This window comes from Micrasema longulum, unplaced genomic scaffold (genome assembly GCF_059751315.1).
Source record: "Micrasema longulum isolate JH-2025_06_02 unplaced genomic scaffold, ASM5975131v1 h1tg000007l, whole genome shotgun sequence".
Taxonomy (NCBI): Eukaryota; Metazoa; Arthropoda; class Insecta; order Trichoptera; family Brachycentridae; genus Micrasema; species Micrasema longulum.
In genome coordinates this window covers 477,895-495,203 of record NW_028277215.1, presented here as the reverse complement: position 1 = coordinate 495,203, position 17,309 = coordinate 477,895, and the positions used below count along the sequence as shown (strand labels likewise).

At 34.5% G+C, this 17,309-nt stretch overlaps 1 protein-coding gene across 1 annotated transcript; it reads left to right on the top strand.

The window, feature by feature from the left end:
• Window positions 1-9,052: 9,052 nt before the first annotated feature.
• On the top strand, window positions 9,053-12,008 carry LOC148285779 (U11/U12 small nuclear ribonucleoprotein 48 kDa protein-like). Its single transcript, XM_088228377.1, has 6 exons — window positions 9,053-9,578; window positions 9,654-9,810; window positions 9,892-9,954; window positions 10,353-10,506; window positions 10,593-10,743; window positions 10,960-12,008. The coding sequence occupies exons 1-6, from the start codon at window positions 9,444-9,446 to the stop codon at window positions 11,302-11,304; spliced, it is 1,005 nt and encodes a 334-aa protein (XP_088084503.1). The 5' UTR covers window positions 9,053-9,443; the 3' UTR covers window positions 11,305-12,008.
• The last annotated feature ends 5,301 nt before the right edge of the window (window positions 12,009-17,309 follow it).

Sequence of the window (17,309 nt, the reverse complement as noted above, 5' to 3'; positions counted from 1 at the left end):
AATACTTTGTTTTCTTTATAACATAATTATATTGTAATAATGTATATATTTTATTGAATAAAGCAATGAAAAAAAAAACCCCCACCCCATCTATGTCTTAATAAAAGATGACAATCATCTCGGTGATAAAAATATATAATAATGAGATAGTGAATAACAAAGAATTAAACATAAATAAAGAAGGGTCAGGTCACAGAAACATCACTTCGCCATAACCAAGTTAGAACCAATATTACTGATGATTGTATTGTAAATTCTATATGGATAGTCAGGTAAATATCTAAGGTATGCATTGATTAAAATCTCGAATTGAAATTTTCTTAATCCCATGAGAAATAAATGAAGGAACTTACGTAAAAACACAAAAATGCCTTTTCTATGTAAATCTTTGTGCCTATTGCAGACATTTTATAACAAAATCATTTCATAATCCCAGACAAAATAAGTTAAAAAATATTCTAAATGCATTATAACGACATCAAAGTAAATTTTTGTTCTATCATAAAACAAATTCTTTATAACTTTTTAAAAAATATTTATTTGTGATTTTATACATTAAAAAAACATTTATCTTTGTATGTCCAAGAAAGTCAAATTTACCCCCATGCAATTCTGCAGTGTTTGCTCCAAGCTTCCCAACGTTGTGTCATACTTAGCCGGAGCGAATTTAAAAGTATGTTAAATACCTAAAGCGCTTGGTCCGTTTAGGTGATATCGCGGCTTTAAAATTGAACAGAATGATTCAATTATTTAAAATTTTAGTATTAATACAAATAAAATTGTTCAGTACCTATCTAAAATAATATTAAGAATGTATTGAATTAAAGAATCTTTTTTTTCATATTTCATAATCCCTGGACTGGCACCCTAAGTCCATCTTACCTTCATGTAACAAAAATTTTTCAAGATAAGGTGTGATTGGTGTACCAATGATGGAGTGTGCTATGCACCATTAAGTGGGGAAAGGGGAATGATGATGACGATATATTTTTTTTAAAGTATAGGACATAAAACAAAGATTATACATAATTAAAAACCCTACGTACTAATAGGACTAATAAACGCAATCATGGAGTAGTGATATTTAAGCCTGTCTTATTGAGGTGCCAAGAAATTTAAATTTAAATAAATCAGAGTACATGCACGTTCCGCAGAATACAAATACAGTTCCAAACCAATGACTCAGAGTAAATATATTGTCAAACAGAATTACAGACATAATTAAAGACAAAAATTTGCGCAATGTAAGGACAAGGGTTACTGTCAATGATGTACATTCTGAAGTCAAAATATAAACTGATCTAATACATATATATTGTGTAAAGACATTTAAAAAAAGCAAAAACCATGCAGCTGATACATTTCCAACATGCGGAAATTGGATAGATTCGTAATTCTTACAGTTACTTACAGCAGTCATTAAATCATTATACAAAAACAGAAACAACGGAAGTGGTAAAATATGGGTATAGTAAAGAACGTCTTTAGGATGTTTACCACATTTATTATAAAGGTCTTCTTGCAATAATCCCATAAATGCACCCAAGACAAGAGCTAAAGTCAATAGAGTGATTCCGACACTCCACCATATGACTTGAATATTATTACTGACGGAAGGATCGTTGAGACTGTTGGTGGATGAAATAGTGCAAATAATTATACCGATTGTAACTAAGGCTACAGATACGTACTTTTCTTTTGCATAGTGTCTTCGGCCCATCACTACCCCAACTATCATGTTTGTAATTAGAGATCCAGATTTAATGATAATGTGAAGAGTGGTGGGTACATTAAAATTATAAGCGAAATTATTGCATACACTTGATATGAAAAATAGTAGCACTAAAACGGAACAGTCTCTAATTGGAATTCTCGACTTTTTGGTTCCACATTTAGAGGTAAAAATAAATCCTTCTACAGATATAAATATAAATTGAAGAAATGTTATGAGGTTTGCAACTCCATTTATATTGTTTGTCAATTTTTCTAAGACAATCACATTAGCACAACACCCAACAAACACAAACAAAATGCACATATTAGTTCGGAGATCCATGATAAGATGTTTTCTGTGTACCTAGCATTCATATGTCAGATAGATAAACCAATATCAAAATTTACAAATTTTAAAGATGATTATTACAATATTTTAAGTTTTAAAAATTTCAAATCCAATATTTCCAAAATTCTCTTCTGCATCTTGAATGACTTATGCAGTGATGGTCTAGTATCTTCGATGTGGTTATTTAATTTTCGAGAAACTTGTTAGTTCCACATACTGACGCTTCTTATATTACTTCAAAAAAGCCATGCATGACTGAAACATTTTGCGTTACAACAAATAAATATTAGTTTACTTAAGTCACTTCATTTGATAAAATAACCACATTTCTTCATTTCATAAATTCATAATTTACAACCACAGACTAAATGTCGACAACGTTTGACATATGCAGGGAGTTAATGAAAAACAAACGGGAGATTGTCTATGACTAACAGTGGTGGCGGTCGTTTTTGTTTGTCTTAGATAATAATTATTGTGTTTTTTCCTTAAAAAGTCGAAATAATTAACTAATTTGGTTAAAAAAAGAGTGGTGTACATAAAATTTTTATCTATTATTAAGTGTTTTCAGTAGTTTGTGTTTGTTTTCGTTCCCTGTCCCGAAACCTAATAACCAGGTAACAATTATTTTTTCCATACACGTGTAGCCAAAATTTTTTTTGGTTTTTACAACTTATTTTGTACTTTTCTTCCTTTTTATTTTTTATTATAAATGAACGATAAAGAGAAACCTCCGGATCCACTGGATGGATCTCAATCAGATTCGTCGTGCGGTACAATGGACACTGTTCCAGATCCCGCCGAATTTGTTACAATAAGGCCTAAATCAAAAAAACTCAAACTTATAAATTCGGAGAGGAAATCGAGTTCTGAGTCAGACCGCCCCCTCCCACACAAAACACCTAGCCCCCGACCCTCTGCTTCTACAAACCCAGGTACTCCAGAGGTCACAAACACTTTACCGTCTATTACCACACCTACCAAAGTCCAATCCCGCATGTACAATGGAATGGATCGTGCTCCATTTATCGTACATGTAACAAAAGTACAAGTAGACGGCGTCACCCAAACCAACTTGTACGATATTGACTTCGGTCGATTTCTTCATAGAAACAATATTCGGACTGCCTGGAACGGAATCAAGTCCGTCGGCCGTAACCGTATTTCTGTGGAGTTTAAGACGGCAAACGAAGCCAATACGTTTGTAAAATCAGAAATAGCTAAAAAAGATAATTATAACGTCTTCATTCCGACTTTCCTAGTAACTAAACAAGGTGTTACCAAAGGCATCCCTTCGCACTGGTCTGAACAGGACATTGTGGAGAATGCCGAGGTACCTCATGGATTCGGAAAAGTAATCAAGGCTCGACGACTGAATTACAGATCGAGTAATGGTGACGTAGTCGAATGGAAACCCTCCCGCACGGTGGTTTTGACCTTCGACTCAAAATCTCTACCTTCCCACATTTCCATCTTCAATGTGTCCCTCTCCGTAGAACTCTACGTATTTCCGACAATTCAGTGTTTTAAATGCTGTAAGTACGGACATACAAAGACTGTCTGTAGATCCCTTGTGCGCTGTTACAAGTGTGGCTCCTCACACAATGGGGAATCCTGCACGGTGGCGGCTGAAGATATAAAATGCCTCAATTGTTCTGGTAACCATTCTGCCACCAGCAAGCTGTGCCCTGAGCTTAAAAGGCAACAAAACATAAAACACACGATGGCTGACAGAAACATTTCATATATTGAAGCTTCTAAAATGTTCGGAAAAGCGACGATTTCCTATGCAGAAATCGTCTCTAAAACGACAAAACCGAATGTCAATGTTGTTATGCCCGCGCCCCCCGCGCCAATATCCTACAAAAAATCAGTAGAGAGGAAGTCGAGGTCAAAAAAACTACCTTCCAAACCTAATGTTCCTCATCATGACCCTTCACTTCTGTATTTCCCGAATGGACAACTTCCATCTGGTTCTAATGGGAATGCTTTTCCTAGCACAGTCCCAACATCGAACAATACAATTATATCTACCATATTGAGTATTCTAGTATCGATCCTTCAAAACAATCCACAAATACCGTCCAACGTCGCCTATCAACTTCTAAATATAACCTCCCTACTTAACCACCACCATGGCTCCTCAGATGAGGATTCTGCAGTGGAACAGCCATAGCATTTTAAATAAAAAAGAAGATCTCTTGCATACATTGCAAGAAGAATCTATTTCAATTGCGGCCATTTCGGAGACGTGGATGGTCCCGGGATCTACTATTAGATTCCGGGGATTCCACTGTCTGCGAGATGATCGTGAGGATGGGAAGGGTGGCTCTGCCCTCCTCATCAAAAACTCCCTTCCCTTTATCCCTATTAATGTCAAGACTGATGGCTGTCCTTTCCAAGTGACAGCTGCAAAGGTTAATGACTTGACCATCCTTTCCATGTATATCTCCCCAACCAACAAACCCTCAAAATCGATACTTTTATCTTTGTTTCAAAAATTGACCCCTCCGTTCCTTATCCTTGGTGACTTTAATGCTCACCATGCCCTGTGGGGTGCTCCGACATGCGACAGGTTAGGAAGAGATATTGTTGATCTCTTGGATGATCTGAATATGTGTGTCCTTAATGATGGCTCCGCGACGCGCCTTCAGCTTCCAAATCAGCGACCCAGTGCAGTGGATCTCACCATCTCCAGCGCTGCAATGGCACCATCTGTGCAATGGTCAATTAGGGATGACACTATTGGTAGTGATCATTACCCTATAGTAGTCAGCCTCATATCCAGCCATAGATATTGCCAAAGTGGCCTATCCCCTGGGGGAAGACGAAGACCGAGATACATTACAGAAAGAGTTAAATGGAGATACTTCTCTGACGACATTGAACTTAAAGTGAACGAGCTGCCCACCCCGACGAAAGAGAATGTAGTGAAGTGCTATGAAGCATTGTCATCATGCATCGTCGAAGCAGCAGACAAACATGTCCCTGTAAAGGAGAAAGGCAATAGAAGTAAACCCCCCCCTGCCCCATGGTGGGATAGCGAATGTGCGGAGGCAGTTTTGAAAAGAAAAAAGCAAGCTAAAGTTTACTCCTTAAACATGAGCCTAGAAAACCTGTTGAGTTTTAAACAGGTTGAAGCTAAAACAAAACGCCTCTTAAGAGACAAGAAACGACAAGGATGGAAAAACTTCTGTTGCTCTTTATCACGAGACGTGCCTATATCAACTGTTTGGAGCATGATACGTCGATTTAGAGGTTCTTTCACTCCACCAGTGAGACGTCCTGAGACCCTAGGGTGGGTTGAGGAGTTCGCCAACAAATTAGCCCCGCAGACCGCAAATAACTGGAATGAGTCTCCCTATTGGTACCAGTTTACAAATAGAAGCTGGTTAGATCATAGCTTCAGTTTAGATGAACTGAAGACTATTCTGACCCGGCTCACAGACTCAGCTCCAGGGATTGACGGTATACTGTATAGTTTTATCCAACATAACAGTGATCCTACCCTCTCCTACATCCTATCATTGATCAACATGATCTTTGAATCAGGAAACATCCCCCCTTCATGGAAAACCCAATCCATTATCCCTATCCTTAAACCCAACAAAGACCCAAACTTTGGGTCTTCCTACCGCCCCATAGCCCTCTCCTCCACACTGTTGAAAGTGGCGGAACATATGGTGAGACAACGCTTGGACTGGTTTGTGGAGAGCTCGAAAACTCTCCCCGAGTCTCAATTTGGATGCAGGAAAAGAAAGAGCACTATTGAAAGCGTGTCGGTTCTGACATCTGATATCAGAGCCGCTCTTACTAAGAAAGAATTTCTTATAGGTGTCTGTCTGGACATAAGTGGTGCATATGACAATGTTATTATCCATATTCTAGAAGCTAAAATGCTACGAATTGGAATCCCGCGAAAACTCACTTCTTTTATAGCAAATTTGATTCTCTCCAGAAAGGTAGAAATCAGTGTTCGCGGTCATGCTGTGGTGGAGAGAGAGTTGAGCAAGGGACTACCTCAGGGTTCTGTCCTGAGCCCGATTCTCTTCAATATCTATACGCATGACATAAGCGGAATTGTTCCCTCAGAGACAAGTTTGCTTCAATACGCGGACGACTTCTTCATGTATACATATGGGAAGGACCCAAATAATCTAGAAAATACTCTAAATTTAGGTATGAGAAACATCAGGAATTGGTTAGTGGAACATGGCTTGGATCTATCGACTGGTAAAAGTAATGCCATAACCTTTTGTAGACAGCGAAAAATCCCAACCATAAAAATTCAACACGGAGATGAGATAGTACCTTTTACGTCCCAGATTAAGTTCCTGGGAGTAATTCTGGACACTCATCTTACATGGAACTCATACATAAATCATATAGTAAACAAGTGTCAAGCCGGATTGAATACGTTAAGAGCAGTCTCGCGAGTATGGTGGGGGAGCCACCCTTTTATACAGAGACTTTTTTATACTGCGTATATCCGGAGCCATCTAGATTATGCCTCGTTCCTTTTAGAACCTTGTTCAAAAAAGAATCTCCAAAGACTTGACCGGATCCAATCCCAAAGTCTGAGACTAGTCGTCGGAGCCATGAAGTCATCTCCAATTAACGCTTTACAAGTAGAAGCTTGTGATCCCCCACTTGGTATGAGAAGACAATACTTGGCGGATAGATTTCTTCTAAAATGCTCTATCCAAAAAAACAACCTGCTCCTCAAAAAGGTACAATTTCTCTCTGACTGCGTGACATCCTCATCTTTTTGGTTTCATAAACCACCCCCTTTACTAGTCAACAGTTTTCATTTTTACAAATCTTTCGAATCTAACATTTATCCTAAAGACCTTCTTCCCCTTTATCGTTTCCCATTTAAAACTTCTATTTATGCCCCAAGTATTGAACTCACATTCGGAGTCGAAAGCCACCTACAGCGCCGGTGTACATTCAACCGTATTCGGTCGTCAAGATGGATAGGTTGGAAAATTATCTACACTGATGGATCTCGGTCAGATTCGGCAACCCATACGGGTGCGGCTATATATTGTGAAGACAACAACTTTCAAAGATTGTACAAATTGCACAAGAATGCATCTGTATTTACCGCAGAATGTATCGCAATCCGAGAAGCTGTCAAATACGCCTTAAGCTCACAATATAGCAAGTTCCTAATCCTGTCGGATTCCTTGAGTGCCTTACAAAAAATCAAATCCCCTCCATCCTTTTATCCCGAGGATGAGCTCTGCGTGGAAACTCGATTTCTTCTTTCTATATCAGAGGCATCCAATAAGAGTATTGTTATGTCCTGGATCCCTAGCCATTGTGGTATTCCCGGTAACGAAAAAGTGGACGCGTTAGCAAAGGAGGCGGTCCACTCCGGGGATCCTGCCTATAGTAATTTACTACCACTAGGTGATCTCCTTGTTATGACGAAGGAGAAGCAACTTCGCACATGGCAAGAATATTGGGTAGCCTCTTCCCAAGCCAAGGGTAAACATCTTTTCCAACTGAAACCAAATGTTACAGAAAAGCCTTGGTTTTCCAAAGTGATTCTGAACAAGTTTGAGACATCCTCCATATGCAGAATGCGCATTGGGCACTGCTGCAATGGTTCTCACCTGTTCAGAATCCATGTCCGGGACTCTGCCATTTGCGAATGTCAGCTAGATGAGGAAGATTTAAACCATATTTTTTTTGGATGCCCCATAAATGATTGTTATCCTGATTTCCTATCCGACCTCTCTGATATTAATATCCCATTCCCTATTCATATTCTAACTCTCCTGTCCCCACCCAATAAACGTGTATTTAAAATCCTATGTAAATATCTAGTTGTAAATGGTGTAAAGCTGTAAATATGTTTTATTATTATATGTATATATTATATTAAATACTAACATACTAACTTGTACATATTATATTACTAACACATGTGTATATATGTAAAAAAAAACAAAACTACTCGACACTGGCCAGAACACCCAAGTTGAGATGTGAAAAGGCCATGAAAAAACGAAGAAGAAGAAGAAGACATATGCAGGGTTGCCAGACTGGATCAAGCGAAAATAGGTAGATTCAGAAAAATAAATCGGTGGATTTTGGTAGATTCGGGGGATTGAGGAGGAGAGAGGAGAGGGCAAAATTAAATTTGACACAAAATTAAAGCGCCGTTTCGCCTAAGGCTGTTGCTTTAAATAGTCGAAAACGCTTGATAAATGAACAATTTAAAACCAGGAGGACTATAATATATGAATCACCAAAATAAATTGATTATGGCTTGCAAAACTGGGCCAGAATACAGGTAAATCTCGTTTTATTACTTTGAGGTAATGTTGATATTTTCATTTCTATTTCAACAATACTGTATTTTATGTAACCATACAAACTTTTCATGGGCTTAAGGCATAAATATAAATGAAATTACACTAAGTTACCTATGTATGCAATTATTTTTATGCACAAAGATACACCGGTTAAATGTATTATTTTTATAAAACATATTAAATGATGTATATTAATATCCGTTCTGTGGAAATTCAAGTATTGTGTATTGTAAACCTGTCAATGACTCGGAAAAATAGTTTTTTTTCCTGGGCATTTTTTTTCAGTTAACAGATAATTAACTGAAAAAAAAACATTTCTATCATTTTGATATGAAAGAAGGTGAAGCCGAAGCTCTTATCACTATGCATTAATTAAAGTTTAGCGAATAGCTCCAGAAGCTTCTATCCTTCACCCGACGACACGGATAAAATTAGGCTAATATAGCTTGTGATTTATCGTACCACATTATATATTTGTAAATAACCGGGAATCACCATTCACCAATACAAAACAATTTATTTCAATAATAAATACTTCATTATATATTTATGTACAATAGATAAAGAGTTTTTTTTTAATAATCAACAGATGGCAATCTAAGTGAGAAAATAAACAATAAATTATCATAACATGTTATCACGGGGGGGTAAAATTGAATATGGCGATGAGAGAAAAATTAAGATGAGATTTGATTATCTCGGAGGCTGTGAAAAATCAAGTTCCACGTTCACACGTATGAATAGACGGAAGCTGTCCGTCTCTTCGCTAACTGAGAGAAAGCGGGAGCATCCGCCGAACGGAAACTTGAGATGAATTAGAAGATCGCGTCTTAAAACTGTAAAATTTATTTTATTCCCCTCTCCTCCCCTCCTTATTCCCGCAAATCTACCGATTTTTTTACTGAATCTACCTATTTTCGCTTGATCCAGTCTGGCAACCCTGCGATGAACTGTCAAAAAACAGAGTAAACGCCGAACAGAGCGTCCGAAATGACTGAAATCCGAAGCCAAACTCGGGATCATTTTTGAGTTAATCTTAGTTTATTGTATATACAATGGAAATCGATTTAGAAAACAGAATAAAAGCTCTAGAGGATATAAAAATATTTGTTGAGGAAGTGGAAAATGAAAACCTAGTAATTTTTCAGTCTCTGGGATGGAGCAATGATAATTTAAGGCGCATATATCAGGTAACGATTTGAAAATACATATTGCATTTCAAGTTAATTTGTATTTTCAGTAATAACCATATAACGTTTTTCTAGCTATCTAAAAAAGTGCAGTGTTCTATCGATAGCTCACATTTCTTGTCAGAGGAAAATATGAAAAAACACCACCAACAATGTAAATTACATTCTGAAGGTTACAACAAAAAAGATATTCTTTTGCCCGATAATATATCATCTAACCCAATTACTATTGGTAAGCCTTCCATCAAAATTCATTGTTAAATATATGTTATGAATACATTCATAATAAACATATTGCAATAATCTTTTTCAGATCCAGTTTTGCGATCATCGATTTTTAAAGAAGCATCAATAAATGATCCTAATTTTATTTATGGTATGTGTATTATTTTTGAAAAGGCTTTCCTAATATGTATAGTCAAAATTACTATTCAAAATCTATTGCAGTAGGTTCTTTTTGAAGGGTTTTACTTCTCAAGGTGTAGTTAGAGAACATTATAGTAAACTTAATTCAAACGACCTACAGTCGAACTTGGTTATAACGATCACGGAAATAGCAAGATCGCGTTTATAAGAGATACATTCATTGACATTTTAGTTTATGGTTTTCTTCATACATTCATTCACTTTTATAATGAGTTACTTTTAGGGACATATTATCAACAGTTGTTTGTTTAGTTTTATCTGTTCTCTCATTTATTGTATTCCATCTATTACTATAATTTTTTTAATAACTCAATAAAAATCTCTTATTAATAATAATTTATTTTTAAGGTATTCAAAATCCTTTGGATGATAAACGACTAACACCACTTTCTGCTGATAGAATATATGCATCTTTTTCGAGAGATGAACGCCGAGCAATGTATGATTATGTTGTATCACTGGCCCCTTTTCAAATGGATGGTGATAAAAGTACCTTTACTTTGTAAGTTCCATTTACATCTGTTAGCAAATTGTATAATAGTATTTGAAACAACATGAGATGTTAATAATTTTTTTTTATATACATAGAAAAAATGTGTCACAGCAGTTAGATAACTCTAAATCACACATAGAAGAATTAGCTGAAACTCGGGATTCGAAAAGACGAAGGACAAAGTATAAAGTATCAACCAAATCCAAGACTTATACAGAAATAATTAGAGATGTTATTGAGAATCAGGTATGTTTACTTTATTTTTTCAATATATAAAATTTAATATGTATGCACATGAAATATAATGTGTAAGGCATGTTGTTGAATGGCTCAGGCTCTTTACTGGAGAAAGTATAATCATTATTATAAGGGATGGCTTGCAGTTATATTTGTGACCAATAAAATGACCACTGAATTCATTATTGCTTGGTACGTAATATATTTTTACATTCTCATTTTCAGATGGCATCATATGTTGACATTATGAACGAGCGAAAGTTAAATAGGCCGTCTCCTGCTGAATTGTTTCATAACAGTGGTGATAAAAATTCTCAGTATTCAGAAAAAGAAAAAAATCTTGAAAATGTAGAATCTAGTCACACAAGAGACAATTCATTTATAAAAGAAAGACATGCAAAACAACACCATGAATCGATTATAAACTATCCTGATAATGAAAAATATAAAAGTCAAAAATATTATAAACATAATGATGATGTTTCTAGGAAATCAAAAAACTCTGGAGAAAAGTTTAAAGATAAAAAATATTATGACAAAAAGAAAAATTACAGGTCATCACATTACTAGAAAATTTGAATAAATATAGAATGTATTTTATTTCCCTATTATAATATTTTCTGAATAATAATATTAGCTTTATTATCCTGTAACTCAGTTCATGTAGGTATACTATTCCAATATCAACATATTAGTCTGGGCTGCTACGCGTTGGTCTCCAGCATGGTCATAAATAAGTCCAATCTTCAATACAACTAATGCAATAATATTTCTACACTAAATCCAAATTATCTAAACATCAAAAGACCCATCCCCACCCAACACCTAAAAATTGCATAATATATAGGTGGTGTCAAAAGTAACAGGTGTCGAATGTAACAATCGCTCTACATTTTTATCCATTCATTATTTAAAGGAACAAGAAAGAATGGGTTTATTGGACAACATCATTTATTGGTGTAGCAAAGTAAAAAAATCATAACATAGTTACCGTTTTGTATCCGTCCAATTATATGTTTTTAATTGTATGTAGGCATTCTGAATATTGTTTACAGTCGTAGTTTAAGATAAACATTAATCTTAATTTAATGTGGCGAAAAGCAAAAGTAGCATGTTACAATTGACACCTTCGAGATAGATGCCATTGAAAATTAATTTCTTTCTTTTGGTTTTCTGATTTTTAAAATGGTCAAGCCTAGAGAATGAAAGACAAAAAGAGGAACAAGACCAAACGAAGCTTTTAAGAAGGCGCTTGACGTTATAAAAAAAGAAAATGTATCAATAAGAAAACCAGCAAAGCATTTCAAAATATGCCATGTATTTCTTTACAGATACATGAAATGCTTAAAAATGGAACTGCACCATTATTAAAATACCAAACTCACAACAAAGTATGAAATTTTTATTTGAAGTACTACATTTGTGGTTTTTCATTATAGTAAAATGAATATAAAACAAAAGTTTCTTTATATTTATTTTACCACAGCAAAATATTTTCTAATCAGTTAGAAAAATAATTGACTGACTATTGTGAATTGGCAGTCAAACTTTACTACGGAGTATCAACCAAGAAACTTCTACTGGAAGGCCTACTGATGTCTATCAATAGTCCGGCTTCTCTCGAATGAGTTTTCTGTGGTTTTCTCTTCATTGCGCGGATGCGGAGAAAATTCCTTCTCATTCCCAACATTTCTTTGATATAGATATAGCCAGGAAATAAAATGCACTTGTGAAATATAAACCTTGTACATTATAAGCAATGTCAATAATAAAAGTGTGTAGTTCACGAACAACTTGGTCATATTTCAAGCATTGTTTTGATATTTCTTCACAAATTTTGTTTTAACTGGACTTTTTCATAGTATTTGCCTTTCCATTAAATAAATCTTCATGATTTCTTACAAAATCAATAAACATTTCGTCAATTTCACTAGTTCAAACCGCATTTGCACTCATTTTGACATCTAAAAAGTTCACTGCTTCGCAAGAAAACCTATTCGAATACAGTTCGTACCGCTGTGACGGGCGTCCTGCAAATGGCGGTACGTTGCTTTGACATTACTCTCACAGTCAACACTCTCTAGGAAAACAGCGCCATTGATTTACACAGTCAACTTTTTAATGACGTCATCCGCCGCCCCGTGACGGTACCGCTGTTCTAGAAAACTATAGCTTAAAGGAATGGCATTTGAAATTTAACTGACACCAATTATGAAATGTCATGATAAAAATGCTATTTTATGAATTATTATTTACGCTGAGATCAGGGGCGTGCGATAGAGTTTTTGATTAGGGAAGCAATTTATATAAAAGTAATTGGTACATAATAATATACACTGCCCTGAAGAAATTAAAGACAAACTAAATTCTATGTGCATATGATTAGAAATAACAATAATTTTACATATCTAGTAATAAATTGTAATAACTAATCAACCAACTTCACTATAAATACTATAATAAATAACTGCAAAGTATTTTGTGGCATTGTATTATATTTGACAAAAATGCAGTGAAACCAAAATAGATATTATTATCTTGTTGAAAAACATGATTTTTCAACGATAAAGAATTTGTCATTATTTGAACCCGAAAAATCAATATAAGTAGTAGATTATAAACTTTTTTCTTATCCCAAATTAAGATTATATTGATGTAATGTTTGAATTAAATTTTCATTTTATTTTGTATTCCAACTCCATCACAAAATAATAATTATAATGTTATGTTCAGTGCCAAAACACCAAAATCGCGTCTGTGTTGCGCGGCGTTGCATTTGCATCGCGTCTAAACTACTGCGCATTCAGTACCGTCAAACGTGTCAATTTTGCCCAGTTTTAACAAACTTTTACGATATCATATTTTTTTTGTATATGACTACTCCTATCTATTTTGTTGAATAGTGATACTTATTATTCTGAGCATTTTTACAAGTACAAAACGTTTGCTTTTCTTTTATTTATGCAATTTTAGAAGACAAAACATGCTGGGCAAAATTATCTCCACTTGTTGACAATTTTGCCCACTTGGTAATTAACTGTTATTTTTGGTTTCATCATCCTTATCATACAGTTTATTACTACTTTTTGGGCGAAAAAACTGTTTATGTTTAAACAATAGCATCATTGAGGCATCACCATTATAAAATCAATGAAAAAAACCGATGGGCAAAATTGTCAACTATTTTCTCAACTTTTCTATACAATGTGGATTTGTGGGCCAGGGTTGGCACGTAATTGGATTTTTAACAAAACCAAAGGAGTTTATCTCTAATCCTTTTAATTTGTTCGCGTTTGACTATGCATAAGCCAATTTTTTTTTTTTTACAAACCATTTCAGTTCTGATGCAATTTTTGTAATTAATGGAGCTTGCCCCCAAAACGATTTTTCTTTAAATGTGTATGTAGAAAAAAAAAATATCTTTATTTTTTTTTGTACAGCAGTGCAATTATTTTCTAGATTACGTATACTTTGAAATTGTATTATAAAATAAATAAGTACAGAATTCATAATATTTTGTATGTTTTATTTTCTTCTTTAGACTGTCAAAAATATTTATACAAAAAACATTTAAAATAAAAAAATAAGTTTTCATAATTTCACAAAAAGCTGGCACATTTAATAAATAAAACTTTCTTAAATGTGGTTGGATATTCTTACATTTTTAAAAATTGTTTAAAATATTTTTCAATAGTAAAAATTAAAATTGGTGTTTGTAAAACAATTTTTAATTTACTCACAGAAAATGACTTAATCTTGCAGTTTTTAAGATTTACATTGAATTTATGATAACCTTGACGTAAGATTACAGGTTCAGGTAAAGATTTCACTATGTTCCAATTAAATACATCAGCAATATCCTCAACTTGAGACCACACAAAGCTCCATTACGTTTGCGTCTTACAAATTGTGGTAGTTGATGCGCTGATAACTTAACTGAAATAATATTTGTCATTTTGCGTATCAACAGTGTTAAACTTTACTAAAACGAAATCGACTTCTTCACCGTTATTAATTTCAAGCGGATCAGACACTGTTTTTTCGATTTCCTCGGCCGAAGATTCGGAGGCACGTTGTTCATATTCGTCGTAATGACTTATGATGAATGTCTAGAAATCTGTTGATTCATCGACTGAGTAGGCATCAAAGTCTGTTGTTTCCATGTCGCTATGACATTTTTTTCAATGTTCTACTCTATAAGGTGAAGGTATCTTTTGATCCTAATGACGGAGAAAAATCGGATGGTTTGTTTACCAATTGCTGTGTGGTATAAAAAGTTAATGAACAGAATAACTGGCTTGTCATTTTCAGGGTGTATTCGAGTTGAAACCCCCATCAGATTTTTAAATCTTTGATAAATCTTTGGCAAAAAATCTGATTATGGGCCAGTTTGAACAAAACATCCCGTTACCTTGTTCAAAATCATGTTTTTGACATTTACTTCATTTTCTTTTATATTTTCTACTTTCTTGGATAATGTTTTTTCAATGTAGTATGTAGTGACAACCCTAGACGTGGGCAAAATTGTCAAAACACTAGCTAAGAAATCTAAGACAATTTTGCCCACTTAAATATCTATTGTGTTTGTTCAAATAGATATACAGAAATACGTTATATAGCGTCTTTATTATGTATGCAATGAAATATATAAAACTTATTTGCCTCCTTTCAACACAAACTCCGCAACTACAAAAGTTTTGACAATATTTGTAGATATACACAAACAGACCTTCAAGTTTAACTTCAAATTTCAAGTGATCAACTGAAGCTGGCGGTAAACTAAATATTTAGTTTTGCCATGGAACTATCAAAATATACTTACCAAATGTAATTTTTATGATACTAGTAACTTTTCTTACTTTAAAACTTGATTTTGTTAAGGATTTCGGAAGTGGGCAAAATTGTGATGGCTGGGCAAAATTGTCATGTTTGACGGTACGGCGCTGGAATGGAATTTCGAAGTTGGTTCCATCGCGATCGTTCTTTCCTCAAGACGCAGCGAGCCAGTAGCAAGTACGTGACGATCAGTACGCGCTACGCGCATGACAGCGCTGATGAATGAATGTGCTTTGGGGGCTACGTTGCTTTTTAACATTTTTTTACTAGGCGATAGTAAAACTCCTCCGCAATTTATTGCTATTGTTAATAAAATATATTACTACATTATTTGTTTATAGTAATCTAAATGTTCTGTTTAAGACTGATAATTAATTTATTAAACATGCTTATTTTATAAACATTATTTGTCTAAATTTAGGGGAACCAATGCACACACGGGTATTTGGACAATCTGGCGGCCAAAAGTCAATTAAAATACTTCAACATGAATGAAACAAAATAATCTTCCTGTTCCCCGCACTACCTACCGATCCCACGGTCAGCAGCAACATCGCTGTCGTTGTGAGTGCACGTCTATCTCTCTCGTCGTTCGTTGAATGCGCGTACTTTTGACGATCATTATACACTTTTTTTGTATTATTTGTATAAATTCAACAATGAAATGTAATCAAGCAGGTAAGTTTATATATTGTGTATAAATTTTTGTTGCAATAGCTAACACATTAACTTCAAACAACGTAATTTAAATAAGTGCGTTTTTCTGTTTTTTTTCCTTATATTTTTTAAATTCTGGCGTTTTAGTTATACTTCCGCGAATTTATTTTGGATGTAACAAATAGCTTAGTTTTTTTTTCTTTAGTAGATTTGTATATTTTTTTTGCGGTTTTTTGCTTTTTTTCAAGAAATCACCCTTTAAAGAGGGGTATGTATGTGCAAAAACGAAAACAAAACTATGATAATTTTTTTGTTTTAAATTGTTATCTTTTTATTTTAGGACTTATTTTAGGACTTTAGCTACCTAGCGCTAGATGGCAGCACAAACCAAAAAAGATTTATTTTTTCCAAATTGCGATCTGTCAAATGGCAGCTGTTAAAATGTCACCTAAATTCATCGATTAGTTTATTTGTTGTAGTCGTTTGAAGTAAACAACTTTTGTGTTTCTTGAAAAATTGAAAAAAGCGAATTTTGTGCAGTGATTAAACACTATTATTTGAAAGGGAAAACGGCGAAAGAGACAAAAGAAAAGCTCGATAAACATTATGGTAAGTCTGCTCTGTCAGATTACATGGTAAAATATTGGATTGCTGAATTTAAACGCGGCCGAACAAGCACTGCAACAATATCATCAACAGGAAGGCCAAAATAGGTGATTACTGAAGAAAATATCAAGAAAATCCTCGATATAGTTATGAATGATCGCTGAGTGAAGTGGCGTGAGATTGTTGAAATGGTAAACATTTCATATGAATGTGTGTTTAACATTTTGCATGAACATTTGCATATGAAAAAGCTATCGGCAAGATGGGTGCCGCGTTTGCTCAGTGTTGAATAAAAACGAGTTCGAGAGACCACTTCACAGCAGTGAAGTTGAAGTTGGTAAAACAAAAAAGTATCAGTGATTTTTTTGAGTGCATAGTATTATCCATAGATGTCATTGACAGTTGAAATAACACATTTTCAACTAAACATTTAAAATTAAACAGTTGCAATAACATAATTGTAAAGGTGTCCCTAC

Coding starts and splice junctions, on each gene's coding strand:
- LOC148285779 (XM_088228377.1), top strand. CDS start 9,444: ATGGAAATCGATTTAGAAAACAGAATAAAAGCTCTAGAGGATATAAAA. Junction 9,955..10,352: donor TGATCCTAATTTTATTTATG/GTATGTGTATTA, acceptor TTTATTTTTAAG/GTATTCAAAATCCTTTGGAT. Junction 10,744..10,959: donor GAGATGTTATTGAGAATCAG/GTATGTTTACTT, acceptor TCTCATTTTCAG/ATGGCATCATATGTTGACAT.